We start from the raw sequence: 21,454 nt of genomic DNA on the forward strand, positions 1-21,454 counted from the left end.
ATGTCTATGTAGTTTATATTCATTTTCATTTCAGTTATAGTTTCAGTTTCTGTCATTTTAGTACATAAAGTTAAATGTAAATGTAAATGAGAATTTATGTTGTTTTGGTAGCTATCCAAATCTTTTTTAAAAAAAAAATTAAATTAAATTAAATTAAATTAAATTAAATTATTTTTTAAAATTATTTTTCAGTTTTAATTTTGTTGTTCTGTGTTTTTGCATTTTTTTAAATTAATTTTGATTATGATGATGATTATTATTGTTACTTTTAAGTATGTCTTTATAGTTTATATTAATTTTAATTTCAGTTCGTTTTTATAAAAATCAAAATAAACTAAATGTAAATGAAAATGTATGTCACTTTGGTAGCTAACCAAAAATTATATTTTATTTTATTTTATTTTTCAGTTTTACTTTTAATTTTTGTTAAAGATTTCGTTTTTTTAAATTAATTATGATTAATTTTTATTATTAATATTACTTTTAAGTGTCTATAGTTTATATTTATTTTTATTTCAGTTATAGTTTCAGTTAGTTTTATTTTATTTTACTTTGACACAACTTGTTTTGTAAAAAGCGCTGTATAAATTTGTTCCAAAACACAATTTTTGAAAGCTTTTAGTTTGAGTTAAGCATAATAACCTTGTTTAGAATAATAAGAATTACACTTAAAAGCAAAATATTCAGGACAGTAAATATAATATAGGGTATATATATAAGGATGCTTGACAAAAAATATTGAAAGTGAAAACAGAAAAAAATGTACAAAATACAGGCACATATCAATGTGTTGCTATCCTTTTGCTGATATTTTAAGATTTTTAGTTATACCTAAATTGCACACATCTAACCAGAATGCCCTTTTTATGCCCCAGTGCACATATGGGCCACATCAGGGCCACATTTTATCCGAACAGCCTGTGTCATTCAAAATACATGACTGGATTCCTCCAAAAATTGACTCCAGCTAAAAATGTCCTGCGATTCGCTCCTGCCAGCAGAAGGTGGCAGTCCTGCACCATCACTGAGTTTCTCTGGTGGAAGGTCATTCAAAGAGATGATGATGATGATGTGAGAAGCGTTCTCCTGCCCTTTCAGTGCTGCACTACCACATCATGAAGTTAATGACTCATTGATGTGTGTTCAGATTTAAAAGTCACTCTAATATTACAAGAAAAATAACTGCTGTGAATGTACAGAGAGTGTCAATGTGTGAACATTGATGGCGTAAAACACGGTCAGCTGCTTTTGTACAGTTAAAAGCACAGGAGAACAGAAAACGGGGATGTTTTACTAATATGCATCACAGTACAGATGCATCCCTTCGAGAAATTGTTTTTGACACTTTAAAATCTGTAAATGTCACTGCAATAGATACAAAATATAAAAGCAAATGGCATGTTTTTATATGGTATTATCTAATGCAATGATATTCAGATGTTTTAAGCGTGATTTAAGTGTTTAAATACTTTTTGAAGCCACGGATATAACCACAAATATATAGCTGTTAAATAAATAAATAAATAAATAAATAAATAAATAAATGCATAAACGGTATTATTATTATTATTTTTCAAAATCAAGGTAAACAATGTAATTTGTAAATAGAACAACTGCATTGTTTTATTATAGTTGTATAGTAATTTTATGTGGTTATAAAACATTTTTTGTAAACATTTTTTTGCATATATTTTATTATTTTACTTTAAAGTTTTGTAAAAACTATAGTAATTTTTTGTGTTGTGTTTTTGTAATTTTTTAATGATGATGATGAATATTATTATTTTTAAATATGTAGTTTGCCAATAAAATATTTGCATTTATTATATTTTCATATTCATTTTATATGGTTATACATTTTTTTGTAAGACAGTTTTAAAATAACATTTTAATTCTTTTATTACAATTATAAGATTAAATAATCATATTTATAAAATAAAATATTAATTATAATGATACATTCTAATATAATATGAAATATTATAAAATAAATATTATAATATTTATTATAATTTTAAAATGTATTTTATATGTAGGATTAAGGTTATAAATAAAATTTTTATAAAATATTTAGAAAATTCTATTTTAATGAATTTTATATTATTTTAATATAAAAATAATTATAATTATAACTTCTATTTATAATTGTAATATAAACATTGTAAGATAAATATGATAATATTTATTATTATTTTTTATTAATATTTATTATATGTTTTTAAATTACATTTTTATAAAATATTTGTAAAATTATAATTTATTGATTTTTTTAATTATTTTATTAAAAATACAATTAATTATAATATTAACTATCTAAAATAATATATAAAAATAATTATAATTATAAATTCTATTCATAATTGCAAAATAAACTATTGTAAGATAAATATTATACTATTTATAATATTTTTTAAAGTGTATTTTATGTTCATTAAATTATATTTCATAAAATAGAAATGGCATTTAATAACATTTCATCTAATTTTATTTAAAAATATCATTACTTATAATAATAAACTATAATAATCATCTAAAAATGTATATTATTACAAATTCTATTTATAATTGTAATATAAACTATTTTAAGATATTAAAATATTTATTATATTTTTTAAATGTACTTTGTTTCTAAAATTACATTTCATAAAAAATAAATTGTATTTCATTACATTTTATATAATTTTATTACAAAAATATTATTAATTATAATAATAATAAATTAAATTAATAAACAATTAATAATAGAAATTCTGTTTATAGTTGTAATATAAACTATTGTAAGATAAATATTACAATATTTATTATATTTTTTATTCATGTTTACATTTATTTTATGTTAATGTTAAAATTACATTTCATAAAAAATTGTATTTAATTACATTTTATATTATTATAGTACTTTAAAAGGTATTATTAATTAAACTATATAATATAAAATATTAATAAAAATGAATAAATATTAATTTCTTTATAAAATTAATGGCGATTTGACATGAAAAAGACATTTGTTAGTTTAAAAGAAAAAAAAAAAACATTAGACACAAAACATGAAAGCAAATGATATGTTTTTATAATGTATTACCAAATGCAATGACAGTTTCATATTTATATATTTTATGCGTGACTTAAGTGTCCAAATACTTTTTGTCTTTCTCTGATATGACCATGAATATACAGTAAATAAATAAATAAATAAATAATGGTCTCCACTCGAAACTAAACTTGCTGAACCAAATTAATATATATTTTTCAATATCAAGCATATTCTATGATTTCCTTACTAATACACAGTGTAGACATGTGGTTTAACACTCACACATGGGTTTGAGCTGCCCGATGAGTTCTTCCTTGGTCCATTTGGCCCACTCTTTCTTATCCGTGTTGATGGAGCACAGGATAGGCCCGCACGGTTTCCCACAATCCTCTATGGCGGGCACGTTCAGGTAGTGGACCAGCACAATGTCAGGGTTCTGAGAGAGAAAAAGAAAGAGAGAAGCTGATGAGATGAAAGGCCGCACATAATGAGAGAAGAAGGAGGAAGGAGAAGTGGAGACAAAAGCGAGTGGAAATTGACACAGAAGGAGACCAGCAGAACGAAGTTCCAGCTCAAAAGAAAGTCCAAAATGTTGAGTTTATGGAGAAGAATTAGGAAACACGTCTTGAATAAAACATGGTAAACCATAGTAACCAAACACATACTGCAATGGTGCTCTTAGACTTATGATCTTACACTATAAAAATCCATCATAAAATATCAATTATTACATTTATAAAACAATGCACATCTAAAGATTAAACAACTACTGTGTAAAATATACATTTACACAAAATATAATTGCCAGTTAGCTGCACTGCAAAAAAAAACTTACTTAGATTCTTTCAAATTCAAATTTAAATTCAATTTTTTAACATTTTTAGTTATTTTTGTCTTGTTTCCAGTCAAACTATCTAAAGATTCTTAAATCAAGAAGAATTTTCTAGACGAGTAAAAATTATTATCTTGTTTTCAGAAAAACAAGTCAAAATTAAGTGCGTTTTGCTTGAAACAAGCAAAATAATTTGCCAATGGGGTAAGAAAAATAATCTTGTTTTCTGTTTGAAATAAGATTTTTTTTTTTTGCGTGTTTTAAGCAAAAACGCACTTAATTTTGACTTGGTTTTTTTTTACTGAAAACAAGAAATAATTTTTACTCAAGTAGAAAATCATTTCTTGATTTAAGAATTTTTAGTTATTTTGGCTGGAAACAAAACAAAAAAATCAAAGTAAAAATTAATAATAATTAAAAAAAATCCCTGACTTGCCATTGACTTTCATTGTATGTAAAAATGAATCAATAAGAAAATAATCCTTCATATAAACATTTTTTCTCATACTATGGAAATCAATTTTCTCCCTCATACAAATGATGGTAGCCATTGACTTACAAACAGTTGACGATAGCTATTGGCTTCCATTATATGTAAAATAATGAGAAACTATTAAATAAATAATAATAATAATAATAATAAAAAAAAATGTCCCCCAGTGCTGGTAGCCATTGACTTCCAGTGTATGTAAAAAAAAAAAAAAAAAAAAAAAAAATATTACAAAATATTAAAAAAAAAATCCCTTATACAAACAGCTGATGGTACCCATTGATTTCCATGGTATTTTTTTTCTCCATACTATGGAAATCAAGTACTGCTGTCAACTGTTTGTATGGGGAAAAATAAGTCAAACGTGTAATTGTATGTAATAATAATAATTATAAAAAAACAAACAAAAAATAGTAGCAACAGCAACAGTTGATGGTAGCCATTGACTTCCATTATATGCAATAAATAAATAAATAAATCTCATAGAAACATTTGACGATAGCTATTGTCTTCCATTGTGTAATACAAAAATATATAAAAAATGCCCCCCATACAATGCCGGTAGCCATTGACTTTCATTGTATGTAAAAAAAATAATAATAAAAAAAATAAAATAAAATAAATAAAATAAAATTATAATTAATAATAAAAAACATACTAACTTATGACGTAGCCATTGACTTCCATTGTATGTAAAAAATATATAAAAATATATAAAAAATGCCCCCCATGCAATGCCGGTAGCCATTGACTTTCATTGTATGTAAAAAAATAAAAATAAAAATAAAATAAAATAAATAAAATAAAATTATAATTAATAATAAAAAAACACTTATGACGTAGCCATTGACTTCCATTGTATGTAAAAAAAATAAAATAAAAAAAATAAATAAAATAAAATTATAATTAATAATAATAAAAAAACATACTAACATATGACGGTAGCCATTGACTTCCATTGTATGTAAAAAAATAAAAAATGAAAAAATAAATAAAATTATAATTAATAATAATAAAAAACATACTAACATATGCTGGTAGCATCAACTTCCATTGTATGATAAATAAATAAATACCATAAATAAATGTCCTCATACAAACAGTTGACAGTAACCACCGACTTACATTGTATGTAAAAAAAATAAATAAAATAAAATAAAAAAAATAAAAAAATAATAAAACTAAAAATTTTAGATGAATGAATGAATAAATAAATAAAAACAACAATTAATAATAGCCACTGACTTTCAATGTATATATATATATAAAAAAACCATACAAACAGTTGACGGTAGGCATTAATTTCCATAGTATTTTTTTCATACTATGAAAATCAATGGCTACCATCAACTATTTGGTTGCTGACATTCTTCAAAATATCTTATTTTGTTTTCAACAGAAAAAAGACAAGTTTGAAACAACATGAGGGTGTGTAAATGATGACAGAATTTTCATTTTTGGGTAAACTACCTGTTTAAATTCAAATATTTAGAATTAAAATGCATAATCAATAAATAAAATGCTAGCTATGAATTTATGGAATTATTCCAAAAATAAATGTTATTTGAGATGCGATAGAAATTACATTTGTTGTTTCTCAGAAAAGAAACCTTCACACCCAATTTTCTTTTAAAAATCATATAATTCCATACAAAGCACATCATATGAATACAATACAATATTGCCACCTCATCAAGTAAATTGACATAGGGATGCATGACATGTATTAGTTTTGATATATATTGACAGCAGATTAAATTAGTGAACAAATGAACACTAGTGTAGCATGAAAGTGTGTTTTACAGGGGTCCACAGGGCCAAAAGTTCATCTATTTAAGCAACACCCATACACAGCATTAATAGACAAAGTGAAATTAACCCATGCAATTACAACTCCATCTAAACACACACAGCCACCCCAGAGAATCTGAGCCATGCCGTTAAACGTCAGCTCTGCGAGTTGTTTTGCGTTGGGTGGCATGGAGGTGGGAGTCGTTAATTGGCAAGCACGCGTGAAAACAAAACAGTCTCCCATTCTTCGCCCGAACTCCCCGGAGCAGATGCCCCCAATTAACTTCTAAGTATTTACCAACATCAAAACAGCGCGATTCATGCCGGCTCAGAATTACGGCCATAAATTATCCTAATTGACAGCATAAGAGTAATAGGTGTTGTTTAAAGCTCAGCCGCTATAAGCATGATTCGTGGGTGTGAAGGGGATACGTGGAGCTTTGGGGGCAGAAATCCGGCAGCTCGCAATGACTAATCAAACTGAAGCGCACAGATATACACTCAAAGGACACGGCTGATACATGGAGCTATAGTCTTAAACCAACAAGAAAAACAGTCAGAAGTGCTGTGCATTTTATGTTGCTCTAGCCAAGAAAGTGGGAGAAATTTAGTCAAGAATCACAGTTCACACACGCACAAAATGATTTTCTTCCTCCGTGTTTTTGTCTTTGTTTTCTAGTACAACTATCTTTAAATTTTGACATTAAGATACATTTCATTCAGAAGCAAAATGACTTAGATAAGGGTTGTTTTCTGAAAAATTAATCAAAAGTGAGTTTATGTTTAAAAAATACACACACACACACACACACACACACACACACACACACACACACACACACATATATAGTTAAATATATATATATATATATATATATATATATTAAATTATTCATACAATTATTTATGTAAGATATAACAATTAGAACAATTAGAAATTAATTAATTCATTTATAACAATTATTTAAATAAAAGTAAAAATATAAATAACAATCAAAATATATATATATATATATATATATATATATATATATATATATATATATAAATAATTATTTATAACACTATTTCTATAATTGTATAATATATGTATATTGTATAATATGTATACACACGCACACATATATATCAGAAATTAAAAAGGATTTAATTTGACTTTATTAATTAGAAATTCGTTTTTTAATTATACAATTATTTAAATATAAATATAAATAATTGACGAAAATAAATACATTAAAAGTGAAAAAATGAATAATTATAGAATTTAAGAATAGAATTTATAAGAATGCATAAGAATAGAATTTCATTATATAAATATATTCTATATAGAAAATAATTTGTATTAAAATATAAGCAGTTAACACTATCTATATAATTGTATAACAATATAAAAAATATTTTAAAATTATTAAAAATGTACAAACACACACACACATATATATCAGAAGTTAAAATGGATTTTATTTTATATTATTTTATTAATTAGAATTTTTTTTAGTTATACAATTATTTAAATACGTTTAAAAATGCATAATTATATAGACTTTAATTATAAAAATATACTACATATAGAAAATTATTTATATAAAAATATAAGCAGTTAACACTATGTATATAATTGTATAATATATAAAATATTAAAAAAAAATTAAATTGTACAAAACACACACATTTATATCAGAAGTTAAAAAGGATTTTATTTTAATAATTTGAAATGTATTTTTAAATTATACAATTATTTAAATAAAATATAAACAATTGACAAAATAAATACATTAAAAGTTAAAAAATGCATAATTATATAGAATTTCACTATATAAATATATTCTATATAGAAAATTATTTTTTATAAAAATATAAGCAGGTAACACTATTTATATAATTGCATAATATATAAAATTTTTAAAATGATTAAAAACGTACACACACACACACACACACACACACACACACACACACACACACACACACACATATCAGAAAATAATATACAATTTTATTTTATATTAATTTTTTATTAGAAATATATTTTTATATTTATTATATTTATTATATTTTTATAAAATATATTTAGTTATACAATTATTTAAATAAAAATAAATAATTGACAAAAATGAATTAATCAAAATTGTTAAAAATGTACACATACGCACACATATTATTTCACATTTATTTTATTTTATTTTTATTTCATTTTTTTCTCCAAAAAGTTATCTTCTTTATAATTGGGGTTGAGTAAATGCATTTTAATAATCCCAAGTGTTTGTATTTTTAAATCCTGCATTTTATGTAGATTTTTATCCTTTTTATCCCTTAATTATTTACATTTTGTTATTATCATTCTGCTTTTAGCTGCTGATTAGATTGTGCCACACAGAATTTTGCCACAATTTGGTTTCAATGACAATAAAGAAATCCTCATCTCCATCTAAAAGCAGACTACATGGAATGAAAGAGTGATGTGGGAGCTTAGACAGAGAAAAATGTGGTGGCAGCGGCAGCTCGAGCCATTTTTGAAGCTTTGTCAATGCTTAACTGTCAATAAATTTCCCCTGCTGCCACTTACATACCTTCTCTATCAATCTACCTCCACGCTCTGCCTCCCTGCCTCCCTGCCCAAACCAGTCACACGTTCTGAGCAAATCGATGAGATACAGGCCCGAACTCGACTTTAAAATCTGCTCCTTTTGTCTTTGCATCACCTTTGGCTTTTAAATAGAGCCAATCATGCCTGAAAGAGTTAGTACGTCTCTCTCAGGCTCCGTGAAAGATGGAATCAACTTCTCCTTTCTCAGCGTCTGTCCGGCGGCCCCATTAGCATTTTAATATTGCAGCTTTAGCGGCCAGATGGGAGACGGAAAAAAGCTAACACATTCAGGGATGCATATTTCAAGGTGTTTGCACAATACCTTTGGTAGATTTAAAGGGGGGAAAAAGGCTGGCTGATTTCATCACAGTCTCAAACAAGAGAGAAATTGGATTGCATTATTTGTTTGCCTTTTGAAGGCAAGATTTTACCGTTTCGTGCTAAAACTTCCATGCCAGCATATTCGCCACCCCTCGCCGTTTCGATGAGCGAGAACATTCTGGAAAGGGGATGCAGTTGCTCAGAGGTGTCGGATGTGATACGTGCAACAGAAGGGACTTGTGTAGTTTCAGTCTCGGACCACCTGATGCATACTGTCTGCAAAAATAACAATTTGATTGTCTGGTTTTATGCAATTTCAGGGAGTTTTGTAAGATCTGTACTTAACACTAGACCTGAAATTTAGGAGATTTGATGAGATCTAATCAGTATCTTGTTTTTTTTCAGTAAAAAATATCTAAACATCCTTACAAAGATGTATTTACGTGAGAAGCAATCATGAAGGTTACACTTCAAAAGTTTCATTCTAAACTATATCAAAATGTGCATGCAAATACGTTTTCTAATCAGCATTTTGTCTTATTTGTCAGTTAAAAAATATCTAAACATCCATAAAGACGTATTTACTTGAGAAGCAAAATGACAGTCTTACAAAATTCATAAGCTATATTCAAGACAAGAGGAAAACCATTTTTGCCCATTTTGTTTTGAAGGATGTAAAAATGAAAACAAGACAAAAATATTGATAAGGAAATAGATTTTGCATCAGACAGTCTTACAGTCTTACATATTTTCAGTCTCGGACCACTTGATGCATTCTTTCTGCTAAAATGTGACCCTAAACCATAAAATCAGTCATAAGTCATAATTTTTTAAAACTAAGATCTATACATCATCTGAAAACGGAATACAACTTTTTGAGAATCGAGATAGAACTATTTAAAAATCTGGAATCTGAGGCTGCAAAAAAAAAAAAAAATAATAATATTGAGAAAATCGCCTTTAAAGTTGTCCAAATAAAATTCTCGGGAAAGCATATTACTAATCAAAAATTTTGTTTTGATATATTTACGGTAGGAAATTTACAAAATATCTTTATGGTACATGATCTTTACTTAATATCCTAATGAGTTTTGGCATAAAAGAAAAATGTATAATTTTGACTAGTTTTGTGGTGTAGGGTCACAAATGACAATTTGATTGTCTGGTTTTATGCAGTTTCAGGGTGTTTTGTAAGATCTGTACTTAACAGTAGACCTGAAATCTAGGAGATTTGATGAGATCTAATCAGTATTTTAACTCATTTATCATTTTTTCCATGAGAAAATATCTAAACATCCTTACAAAGATGTATTTACGTAAGAAACAAATTGACTGTTAGAAAATTTATAAGCTATATTCAAGACAAGAGGAAATTTTTTTTGCCCATTTTGTTTTGAAGGATGTAAAAATGCTTTTACAGGAAAACAAAACCAAAATATTGATAAGGAAATAGATTTTGTTTTTTTTGCATCAGACAGTCTTAGAGTCTTACATAATTTCAGTCTCGGACCACTTGATGCATTTTTTCTGCTAAAATGTGACCCTAAACCATAAAATCAGTCATAAGTCATAATTTTTAAAATTAAGATTTATACATCATTTGAAAACTGAATGCAACTTTTTGAGAATCGAGATACAACTATTTGAAAATCTGGAATCTGAGTGTGCAAAAAAACAAAATACTGAGAAAATTGTTCTTAGAAATGCATATTACTTATTAAAAAATGAAGTTTTGATATATTTATGGTAGGAAATTTACAAAATATCTTTATGGTACATGATCTTTACTTAATATCCTAATGAGTTTTGGCATAAAAGAAAAATGTATAATTTTGACTAGTTTTGTGGTGTAGGGTCACAAATGACAATTTGATTGTCTGGTTTTATGCAGTTTCAGGGAGTTTTGTAAGATCTGTACTTAATACTAGACATGAAATCTATGAGATTTGGTGAAATCTATTGAAATTTTCATATTTTCTGGACTGCTTGTTGAAAATGCACACGAACAAATGGCTTCATGTAAGGACATAGTTACAAAACAAACACTAAAAAGATTTGAAAGTTTAATTAATGATTATGAAGCTTACACTGCAAAAGTCATTTTTCTTACATTTTTAATCAGTTCTAAACTATATCAAAATGTTCATGCAAGTAATATTTCTAAAAAAAAAAATCTAATCTTAAAACTGTATTTACTTGAGAAGCAAAATAATCTTTATTCAAGACGAGAGGGAAAACAATTGCCCGTTTTGTTTGAAGGATGTAAAAATATTGATAAGGAAATTTTTTTTTTTTTGTGCATCAGACAGTCTTGGACCACCTGATGCATATTGTCTGCAAAAATGACAATTTGATTGTCTGGTTTTATGCAATTTCAGAGTCAAGGAGTTTTGTATGATGTGTACTTAATACTAGACATGAAATCTATTGAGATTTTTATATTTTCTGCACTGCTTGTGGAAAATGCACACGGACAAACAGCTTTATTTAATCAAATATTTACAAAACAAACACTAAATAGATTTGAAAGTTGAATTATGATCATTATTCTGTTCTAGACTATATCAAAATGTGTATTTACTTGATGTATTTACTTGAGAAGCACAATGACAGTCTTACAAAATGTATAACCTTTATTCAAGACAAGAAAGAAGAAAAAAATGCTCCTTTTGTTTAAAATATTGATTAGAAAAATGAGGTTTTGCAACAGAATGGTCTTAGTTTCAGTCTCTGACCACCTGCTTGTCTGGTTTTATGCAGTTTGTACTTAATACTAGACATGAAATCTATGACATTTAATCAGATAGTTAGAAAACAAACACAAAAAAGATTTGAAAGTTGAATTTATGATCATGAAGCTTACAGAAGAAAAAAAATTGCCCATTTACTTTGAAGGATGTTAAAATGTTTTTACTGGAAAACAAGACAAAAATATTGATTAGAAAAATGAGTTTTTGCAACAGAATAGTCTTACATATAGTTTCAGTCGCTGACCATCTGATGGTCTGTTTTTTTTGCAGTTTCAGGAAGTTTTGTATGATCTGTACTTAATACTAGACATGAAATCTATGAGATTTGATGAAATCTATTGAGATTTTCTGGACTGCTTGTGGAAAATGCACACTGACAAATGGCTTCATTTAATCAAAGAGCTACAAAGCAAACACTAAAAAAAGTTGAATTTATGATCATGAAGCTTACACTGTAAAAGTCATTTTTCTGAAAATTTTCAGTTCTAAACTATCAAAATGTGCATTTAAATAAGTTGTCCAATCAGTATTTTTTGTTTTGTTTTTCAGTAAAAAAATATCTAAACATCCTTAAAGATGTATTAATTTGAGAAGCAAAATAACAGTCTTAGACAATTTATAAGCTTTATTTTAAAACATGGAGAAAAAACTTTCAATAATGAATTTTTTTTTTTTTTTTTTACAAAGTTTCAGTCTCAGACCACCTGATGCATAATATATGCACACATGGTTTTATGCAATTTAATGGATTCAGGGAGTTTTGCATGATACTTAATACTAGAGTTACACAATTTATAAGCTTTATTCAAGACTAGAAGAATAATGAATATTTTCCTATCTTGTTTGAATGATGTTTAAATGCTTTTACGGGAAAACAAGACATAAATATTGATTATGGAAATGATTTTTTTGGAACAAACAGTCTACTGTAGTTTCAGTCTCGGACCACCTGATGCATACTGTCTCTAAAAATGACAATTTAATTGTCTGGTTTTATGCAATTTCAGGGAATCGGGGAGTTTTGTAAGATCTGTACTTAATACTAGACCTGAAATATATGAGATTTGATGAACTCTAATGAGACTTTCATATTTTCTGCACCACTTGTGGAAACTTCACATGATAAAATCTGCTGATTTAATCAAAGTGGCCAAAATATTTAATAAACAAACACTAAATGAATCTAAAAGAAGAATATAATAAATAAGTTTACACTCCCAAATTTTTCTTAAATGTTTAATCAGTATTAAACTATCAGAATGTGTGTGCAACTATTTTTCTAATTCAATATCAATATTATCTTGTTTTTTAGTGAAAAATATCAAAACATCCTTAAAGATGTATTTACTTGAGAAACAAAATGACAGTCTTAGAAAATGTATAAGCTTTATTCAAGACTAGAAAAATATTTTCCCATCTTGTTTGAAGGATGTTAAAATGTTTTCACCGGAAAACAAGACTAAAATATTGATTAGGCAAATGATTTTTTGCAACAGACAGTCTTAAAGTCTTAAATCGATTCAGATCCAGACCACCTGATGCATATTGTTTGGGAGTTAGAAAGTTTTGCGAGATCTGTACTTAATACTAGACATGAAATCTGTCTAAACCTGAAATTTAATGAAATCTAATGATTTTCATATTTTTTTGGAAACTGCACATGGACAAATAACTTCATTTAATCAAATGGGCCAAAAATATTCACCAAACACTAAACTGATTTTAAAAATGACAATTTGATTGTCTGGTTTTATGCAATTTCAGGGATTTTTGTAAGATCTGTACTTAATACTAGACCTGAAATCTAGGAGATTTGATGGAATCTTTTGAGATTTTCATATTTTCTGGACTGCTTGTGGAAAATGTACACGGACAAATGGCTTCATTTAATCAAACAGTTACAAAACAAACTACCTGTGGAAACTTCACATGATAAAATATGTTTATTTAATCAAAATGGCCAAAATATTTAATAAACAAACAATAAATTAATCTGAAAGTAGAACTTATGAACATTAAGTTTACATTGCAAAAAAAATAAAAAAATTTATGCTTAATCGGTATTAAACTATATCAAAATAGTGTGCAAATAATATTTTTAATCAGTATTTTGTCTTGTTTTTAGTAAAAAAAATCCTTAAAACAAGATTATTTAAATCAGAAACAAAATGACATTACAAAATGTATAAACGTATTTGTACTTATTTATAAACTTTAAAAAATTGCCCATCTTGTTAAAATGTTTATTTTATTTTTTACAGAAAACAATAGTGATTTTTTTTGCTATACTTCAGAACACCAGATGCATATTGACTGAAAAAATTTCAGATTTTTCTTTTCCAATTTCAAGGAGTCACATAACCTGTTTTTCTTCCATTTGTAATTCTAGTAATATGTGAAATGTAATATGTGTGCTTTAAAGAACAGAATTGTATTCATTCTGTTTCTCAGTAAAAAAATATCTAAACATCCTTAAGACAAGATGTATTTACTACAGAAGTTTCACCTCTTCTGTCTGTACAAGCTTGTGTTGCACACTGATCTATTATTGCTGTAATTTTGATGTCAGTTTCAATTAAATGTCAGGTAAAAATGCAAACTAAGTCACAAAGCCTCTTCTTGTAGCAGGCCTTTTGCCCAGAATAAGTGTGTGTCCTCTAGATGTGTACTTTTTTATATTTGAGATGGTTTTACTTTGTCAAAAGCTCAATTTGCTCCTCGATGTGCTGACTCACCCAAAAGTTTCCTTGTTTTTGAACTGAATTTTCTGAGCTGTTCTCACTCAATTTCACTCTAGTTCGTTTCCCACTGGTGCAATACTTGCTGTTGCTTATGGCAGTTTCAACACGGCTGTAACCTGGCAACAAGCCTTGGTAAGACACACGCTCACACGCATGCACACACACAAATACGCATGTTTGCATGTGCGGCCAGTGTAGCTGAACCATAAACTGCTTCCCATCTCATCAAAGATAATGAAGGTAATAAATTAAGTGTATAAATACTCTCTCTCTCTCTCTCTCTTTCTCTCATCCGCACAGGTGGATCTTGCATTGCAGGCACGTGTGTCAATGACTGGAGTCGTCTCACACCTGCTCTACTTCAGCTGTGTCTCATCCAAAACACATTCGCAAACAAACACAAATGCAATAGGAATAGAAGATCCATGTGAGGAAAAGACCGCAAGTGTTTATGGAGCGGAAATCTTCCTGTCTGATAGGCTACTTTATGGTGCTTTTTTGGAGCTCGACAGCTGCGGTTCTGTTCCACTTTCACGATATGGAAAAAATGATGACAGAATATTAATTCTTGCATGAACTATTCCCGTTCCGCTTGCTTTAAATGCGAATCAGACGCACATGACGGGGCCAGAAACAGCATCCGCAGAGTGTCTGACATTCTGCAGGCATGTCGCTGTGTTCATGCATGACATCTAGCGATCATATAGTCTATGTGTGTGTGTGTGTGTGTGTGTGTGTGTGTGTGTGTGAGTAGCTGTATGCATTGCATATTGTATAAGTGTAAATGTGTGTGTGTTACTCTGGGCTGTGTTTAATAGCTGCCCTGGACGCAGTGAACGTGATGATGAATGTTCCAGTGTGTCCATCATTAAGCTAATCTTTGCCCAGGGCACATACACACTCACACACCATATTCATTTCAAGGGCAATTTCCCCTCACATGCGAAGGCTTTTACGTTTGGACACAGAAGTGTGTGTTGTAACCCATTAGGTTTTCTGCATTTAAACCGGGAGCACGGCTCATCTTTACCGACCTGCCCAGAGGCTCCTGACACTGATATCTGCACTCAGTGCACTTCATCTACATGCTGGGGCATTTCTTTAGGTTGTCTAAAGCAGCGGTTCCCAATTCCAGTCCTCGCGACCCACCGCTCTGCACATTTTGTGTGTTTCACGCATCCTGAACAACTGAACAACTAGATGTGACTATTAGGAGTCAAAGTTATAGCGCCACCAACTGGCAGCAGGAAGTGTGTCTCTTTTAAAAATGCTTTGAAATCAAATGGTTGTTTTTACCCGATTTGCTTCAAACTTCATCAGAATAATGTCAAAACACAGCCGATGAGAATCTGTGAAAGGGTCATTGATATGTTATATAGTGTTGCCATGGCAACGTGTCAAACTTTAACTTTACTTTCCTTTGTTTTTGGAGTACTTAATTTGCTTAGAATTTCATGAAACTCAACACACACATCAGTGTTAATGATAGTTAGACACTGGCAAAAGTGTGGAGGAGGCACTCTATAGCGCCACCTTTTGACAAAAGTTGGGGGGTTAGTTTTGCCTACAGTCATCAAACTCGGAACATATATTGTTCTCATCAATCCGGACAACTTTCTAATTTACACTCATTAGCTACGACCAACAGGAAGCCGGCTATTTTGATTTGAATGTGGATTTTTGGAAAAATCAGGCTGTGGAATTTTAAATACTTCTCTCTGGAAAACCAAGCAGTTCACACCAAACTTTGTCAACATGATGTCAAGATACTGAAGATGCTAAATTGTGAGCTGATGTGGGATATCTTGAACGGTTTTGATGTGGTGATTTTTTAAAGTCACAGTCAAAAAATAACAGTAATTTTCACATATCTATAAAGTGCATTATCCTAACTCTTCAAAACTTTGTATATATGAAGAACAAATCATTCGTAGGAAATACGCTTGGTATCAAAATGTTATCATGCTCAGAGGCCCCAAAAACATTAAAAGTATCATAGAAAATCTATAGTCTGATGAAGACTGTAATACGAGGTATGACCACCAGAGATCCTCATATGATAAGGAATATGTTTACCTCTAATCCTATTCTGCTCATTCTCAGTGTATAAGAATTAAACTAATGCATAGAATCAGTTGTTATGTTCTGTAATGTCAGAATACGTTTACATAATGATTATATAAATGCTTAAATATTTTTTTTAATTTTTAAAGAAAAATGAATGTTTTATTTGTCTCTCACTGATAGGATGAGACTTTTTTAAATCAAGAAATGTTTTATATGTCTCACTGATAGAATAAGATTTTTTCGGAGTCTGACCATTTTCTGCTCAGTACGATTAAAAAATCACAAATCTCTTTTGCTATTTTGATTTGAATGTGGATTTTTGGAAAAACCAGGCTATGGAATTTTAAATACTTCTCTCTGGAAAACCAAGCAGGTCACACCAAACTTTGTCAACATGATGTCAAGATACTGAAGATGCTAAATTGTGAGCTGATTTGGGATATCTTGAGCGTGGCAAACTCGGTACATATATTGGTCTCATCAAGCCGGACAACTTTCTAAATTACACTCATTACCTATAACAAACAGGAAGTTGGCTATTTTTATTTGAATGTGGATTTTTGCAAAAATCAGGCTGTAAATAAATGTATACCCCTCGTATAAAAATGACACTGTTCACACCAAACTTTCTCAACATGATGTCAAGATATTGAAGATGATAAATTGTGAGCGGATTTGGGATATCTTGAACGGTGTTCATGTGGTAATTTTTTAAAGTCACAGTAAAAAAAATATAACAACAGTAATTTTCATATATCTTTAAAGTGCATTAAATCTTTGTATATATGAAGAACAAATCATTCTTAGGAAATAGGCTTGGTATCAAAATTTGATCATGCTCAGAGGCCCCAAAAACATTAAAAGTATCAAAATGTGAGCATGAGAGATAAAGGCTGTAATACGAGGTATGACCCCCAGAGGTCCTCGTATGATAAAGAATATTTTTTTTTACCTCTAATCCTATTCTGCTCATTCTCAGTGTATAAGAATAAAACTAACGCATAGAATCAGTTGTAATGTTCTGTACTGTCAGAATACTTTTACATAATTAGTTTAAAAATGCTTACATAGCATTAAAAAAAATATATATATATATTTTTATAGAAAAAAAATAGTCTCTCACTGATAAGATTTCTTTGGAGTCTGACAATTTACGGCTCAGTACAATTAATTAAAATAAGAAACAAATACATAAAATAACTTAATATTTACTAATGTAATTATCTCACAAATTCTTATTGATTATTAAAATAATATTTAAAAATGGTTGTAAAAGTGGTCATAAAAAGTAACAATTTAAAATAAGGTCTCTTTTGTTAACATTAGTTCATCCATGAACTAATGAACAATTTACAGCATTCATTAATATTTTTTAATATTATGTTACCCTTTGTGTGTGTCTGTCTTTGTGTTGATCTTATGGAGTAACCCTTTAATCCAGACTGACAGAGCACTACTGTAAATCCATGTCCCCGGTGTGCATCGTTTTCCTGATGGCACCAGGGTAGCGATTGCGCCATTGGCTTGTGCCCTTTATCGCTGCTTGCAGCTATATTATTATAATTATTTCTTTCTTTAATTCCCCAAATTATGCTCTTTCTCCAGTGGTAAATATTTGATCCTGCTGATTCCTATTGCATTGCATATATGTTAAACGAAACAAATAAAAAATAGTCTGAAGTGCTGTATTAACCCTGCTGCATAAATTACTAGATCACAGAAAATCAGGAAAAATAGTTAATTTTCCATGTTCATGTTTTATATTTCTCTCTACTTCAACACAATTATGCAATCATTCAAAATGATTTCTTAGTTATTATTTGTTTATTTATTTGCAAAATTATGCATTTTTATCAGTGGTAAATATTAATTATATTATTATGTTATATTTATGGATTGACAATACAATGACATCCAAAAAATATTAAAGGTAAGGTTCAAAGGTCATCACTCACAGTGGTTTGGATGTATTCATTTCCGAACGGTTGAAATGGCTTTTTTAAGAGATGACTTTAGAGGACACCAGCATCAGAGGGTTAATCATTTTTTGTCACTTTTATTTATACCCACAGACCTGCATGAATACAAATGAACACACATGCAAGCGTTACTGACAGGCATCTGCCACAGGGAATAGAGACGTCTCTTAAGCAAATGGAGATGTGCAAGAGAGCCAGGAAGATCTACAGTGGCATAATAGCAAAATTAATTGAGGATATCAATACTGCATTAATCATTAAAACACAGATGATGAAAAAGCACACAAAATGCTTATTCAAACAGAGAAATGGAAAAGGTAAATGTGTGTGTGTGAGTGTGTGTGTAGGTTCTATACACATTTCAAAATAAATAAAAAATTTTTTTCTGAGTTTGTCTCCATTCCTCACAAATTCCCATGAGTCTGATAAAATTGGCGAGCAGAAACGTCTGCATTTGATGACATCACTCACCTCTGGACAGCACAGAGAAAAACTGATGCATGTTGGGCCCCAAACAATACTCAAATATACATCTACACACGCACATCTGTCTGCACCTAAGGTCTGAAATATTGAAGAGGCCGACAAGCAAACATCAATCGTTGTGTGTTTTGTGTGCATGTGTGGCCAAAGAGTGTTCATTTATAACAGTCTGTAGTCTAGTTTGTGTACATCAACAAAGCATACTGAGGTTAGAGAGGAGAGAAAGATTGTTTTATATTTTTTGGAAATTGATTTTTTGTTCACTGCAAAAATGATATTCTTAATGAGTCTCTTTGTCTTGTTTTATATCAAAATACAAAAATGTATGCACCTTTAGAAAGAAATAAAAAATAAATCGACCTGATAAATGAACATGTGCATTATATTAAAGCTGATCCACTGTTTTAAATATCGATAAAATAAATAAATAAATAATAATTCTTGACCAGCAATTCAGCATTACAATGATTTCTGAAGGATTATGTGCCACTGAAGACTGGAGTAATGATGCTGAAAATGTAGCGTTGATCACAGAAATAAATTAAATTTTTAAATATATTTAAATAGAAAGAATTTATTTTAAATAGTAAAAATATTTGACAATTTTACTGCTGCTGCTGCTGTATTTTGGAGCAAATAAATGCAGGCTTGGTGAGCAAAAGAGTAAAAGAACATTAAAAATCTTACTGTTCAAAAACTTTTGACCGGTAGTATATATAATTATATTTAGTTATTTTTGCACTGCAAAAATGATATTCTTAATGAGTCTCTTTGTCTTGTTATATATCCAAATGACAAAAACTGTGTGCATCTTTAAAAATAAATAAAAGATAAATCGACCTGATAAATGAACATGTGCATTATATTAAAGCTGATCTTTGGATCTTTCTATTCATCAAAGATTCCTAAAAAAGAAAAATTTCTCAACTGTTTTAAATATTGATAATAATAATAATTATGGAGTAATGATAATAATAATAATAATAATAATAATAATAATAATAATAATAAATGTTTCTTGACCAGCAATTTAGCATATTATAATGATTTCTGAAGGATCATGTGGCACTGAAGACTGGAGTAATGATGCTGGAAATGTAGCTTTGACCACAGAAATAAATTACATTTTTAAATATATCCAAATAGAAAGAAGATATTTTAAATAGTAAAAATATTTCACAAATTTTACTGCTTCTGCTGTATTTTGGAGTAAATAAATGCAGGTTTGGTGAGCAAAGAGTATTCTTTAAAAACATTAAAAATCTTACTGTTCAAAAACTTTTGACTGGGAGTGTATATAATTATATTTATTTATTTTTTGTTCACTGCGAAAATCATATTCTTAATGAGTCTCTTTGTCTTGTTTTATATCCAAATGACAAAAACTGTGTGCATCTTTAGAAAGAAATAAAAAATATAACATGCATTATATTAAAGCTGATCTTTGGATCTTTCTATTCATCAAAGAATCCTGAAAAAAAATACTCAACTGTTTTAAATATTGATCATAATAATAATTATAATAATAAAGAATGTTTCTTGACCAGCAATTCAGCAAATTTGAATGATTTCTGAAGGATCATGTGACACTGAAGACTGGAGTAATGACGCAAAAAATGTAGTTTTGATCACAGAAATAAATTACATTTTTAAATATATTTAAATAGAAAGAAGATATTTTTTTAAATAGTAACAATATTTCACAAATTGTACTGCTTCTGTTGTATTTTGGATCAAAATTATTTAAAGAGTATTATTTAAAAAACATTCAAAATCTTACTGTTCGAAAACTTTTAACGACTAGTGTATACAATTATATTTATTTTTATAATGATTTAAATAAAAGTTCCAGAAGTTAAAAAGGAAATACTTAGAAAGTGAAAAAAGACATAATCATATAGAATTTAATTATATAATTATGTTGTATGTAGCAAATTGATTTTTTTGTTCACTGACAAAATCATATTCTTAATCAGCCTCTGTCTTGTTTTATATCAAAATGACAAAAACTGTGTGCATCTTTAGAAAGAATTAAAAAATAAATCGACCTGATAAATGAACATGTGCATTATATTAAAGCTAGTTTTCAAAATATATATGGATATGTGTTATTTCTGTCTTTTGGCACTTGATGATGCTTTAAACAAGAAAATCAAGACGTGTTTGCAAACGGTTTATCATGATATGACCTTTCAGTTTGCAAATATCCTACTTCAGTTCATTACTTGCTGTTTGTGTTCTACTAGATTAAAACAGTGTAAATTAAGGAGAAGAAACAGAGGAATGGGGAGAAAGTGTTCTGCATCTTCCTGCACACAGACACCGGGGGAATGCTTGAGAAACAAAATGCTTACCGGCCTAAAAGAGAGGCTTGGTTGC

At 28.6% G+C, this 21,454-nt stretch overlaps 1 protein-coding gene across 1 annotated transcript in view; it reads right to left on the bottom strand.

Annotated features, from left to right (window-relative positions):
* The window catches only part of camta1b (calmodulin binding transcription activator 1b), a 395,800-nt gene that overhangs the window by 29,468 nt on the left and 344,878 nt on the right, over positions 1 to 21,454 (bottom strand). Inside the window, 1 exon segment of the mRNA XM_073825386.1 lies at positions 3,317 to 3,470. Coding sequence (XP_073681487.1) covers positions 3,317 to 3,470 — 154 coding nt within the window.

This window comes from Garra rufa, chromosome 20, assembly GCF_049309525.1.
Source record: "Garra rufa chromosome 20, GarRuf1.0, whole genome shotgun sequence".
NCBI classification, from domain to species: Eukaryota; Metazoa; Chordata; class Actinopteri; order Cypriniformes; family Cyprinidae; genus Garra; species Garra rufa.